General features: G+C 43.5%; 1 protein-coding gene across 1 annotated transcript in view; it reads left to right on the top strand.

The window, feature by feature from the left end:
- Window positions 1-863: 863 nt before the first annotated feature.
- The window catches only part of E2F3 (E2F transcription factor 3), a gene marked incomplete at its 5' end in the record, with an annotated part of 10,373 nt that continues 9,564 nt past the window's right edge, over window positions 864-1,672 (top strand). The window contains one exon of the mRNA XM_009583746.1: window positions 864-975. Coding sequence (XP_009582041.1) covers window positions 864-975 — 112 coding nt within the window. The remainder of the gene's footprint in view (window positions 976-1,672) is intronic.

The raw sequence follows: 1,672 nt of genomic DNA on the forward strand, positions 1-1,672 counted from the left end.
GCAGTTGCATAGCTTAACAGTTGTGTTGCATAGTTTACCAGTTTCATTAATGATTTTTTATTATTCGAGATTATACACAGCTTTCCTTTGAGGTGAAAGCAACATTCAGCTGATTTTCAGGCATCATCTTTCTGATACTATTTTTGCTCCACCTTGCTTTTTTGTAGGCAGCTTTAATGCAAACGTGCTAGTTAATGTGAAATAAATGTAGTGGTTGTGCTTTCAGTGAGGACAAAAATTCTTGACAAGCAGAGGAGAACAGTTGTCCAATGCTGCTCTTGATGTCATGTCTCGTATTTCATTGATGGAAAGCTTATAGTAGTGGAAGTTACTGGTCCTCTCAAAGCCATCCTTTCAAATGGGGAAGGAAAAATGTAACTTGCACTAATGCTACCTGTGCACAAACATATGGATATAAGGAGTTTTTCAAAAGAAATGTAGCTTTGTGGGTGCATACCTGTGTGCCTGATCGTTTGTCTTTGGTTTTCTTAACTGAAATATTCTCAACTCAAGTGGAGGTAGAAGTCTTTCATATGTATTTAAAAAGGCCCAGACTAGACTGAAGCAGGTCATACAACTGTCACTCAGCTTTTCAAATTAAAAAATTTGCTGAATTTTCCAAACAAAACCATCAACCTATAGCCTTTGAGAGTGAAACATTGAAGTCCACCTTTGGATTCCCATAAATATTCAGATTCCCTTGGGATGAAGACGGGTATGAACCTGTACTGATACAGAACATTGCTGTGAAAAGTTCACTGCTGTCTGCCTTTCCTGTAACCCCAATATTGCGTTTGATAAAGTGAAATACACTTCTTAACAATCCATCAATTAAAAAAAAAATTACTGTTTTTTTTTAACAGGCAAAACGAAGGCTGGAGCTAGGAGAAAGTGGCCACCAGTATCTTGCTGAAGGACTAAAGACTCCAAAGGGGAAAGGAAGAGCTGCGACAAGAAGTCCAGATAGTCCAAAAAGTAAGGGAACTTGTAACATGCTGTATGGCACAGAGTTTTTGATTTTACCAGCTTGAGATCAGAGTGAACCAGTACAAAAGGCTGCGTTACCTAGCTAAAAAAGTGTTTGTTACTGTCCTCACCTGGATGTCCGTGCAACGTACTCAACCCCACAGCCAGGCAGCGCACAACGTGTTTGCAGCGTGCATGGATCGGTTGGTGCAGAGCTGCTGAGAGGCTGCTGAGAGGAGGTCCTGGACGGAGAGGCTCCTGGCTGCCTGCTCTGTAAAAAACAGCCTGCAGCCTCTCCGTCCAGGACCTCCTCTTCAGCCGAGGACATGAAGTTGGGGGTGCTTAGGAGAGGTAGATGCTGAGGAATCAAGATATTGTGACGGGATCAAACGCACGGTTATTAGGCAAGGCTAATCAGGCCAGCCTCCTCCTTCCTTGCTAAAGTTACAGCAGCTGATTGGCAGGCTTCTTCCCCCAGGCAGGGATTTGCAAAGAGCGGTAGCTGTGCCCCAGCAGTGTTGCAGGCTAAATGCTTTTTGTGGGCTCTGAGCTGCCTTCTCTCCCTGCAATATGACTAGATTATTACTGCCACTGCATAGTTGCTGCAAGTATTAATTTTTGCACATCTGTATTGCCTCAGGCAGTAGGTTTCTTGCAACAAGAGCTGGGGGTGTAGCCTTGCCATCATGTCTGGGGGATTTCAGCA

The sequence above is a fragment of the Fulmarus glacialis genome, unplaced genomic scaffold, assembly GCF_000690835.1.
Source record: "Fulmarus glacialis isolate BGI_N327 unplaced genomic scaffold, ASM69083v1 scaffold16178, whole genome shotgun sequence".
NCBI lineage: Eukaryota > Metazoa > Chordata > Aves > Procellariiformes > Procellariidae > Fulmarus > Fulmarus glacialis.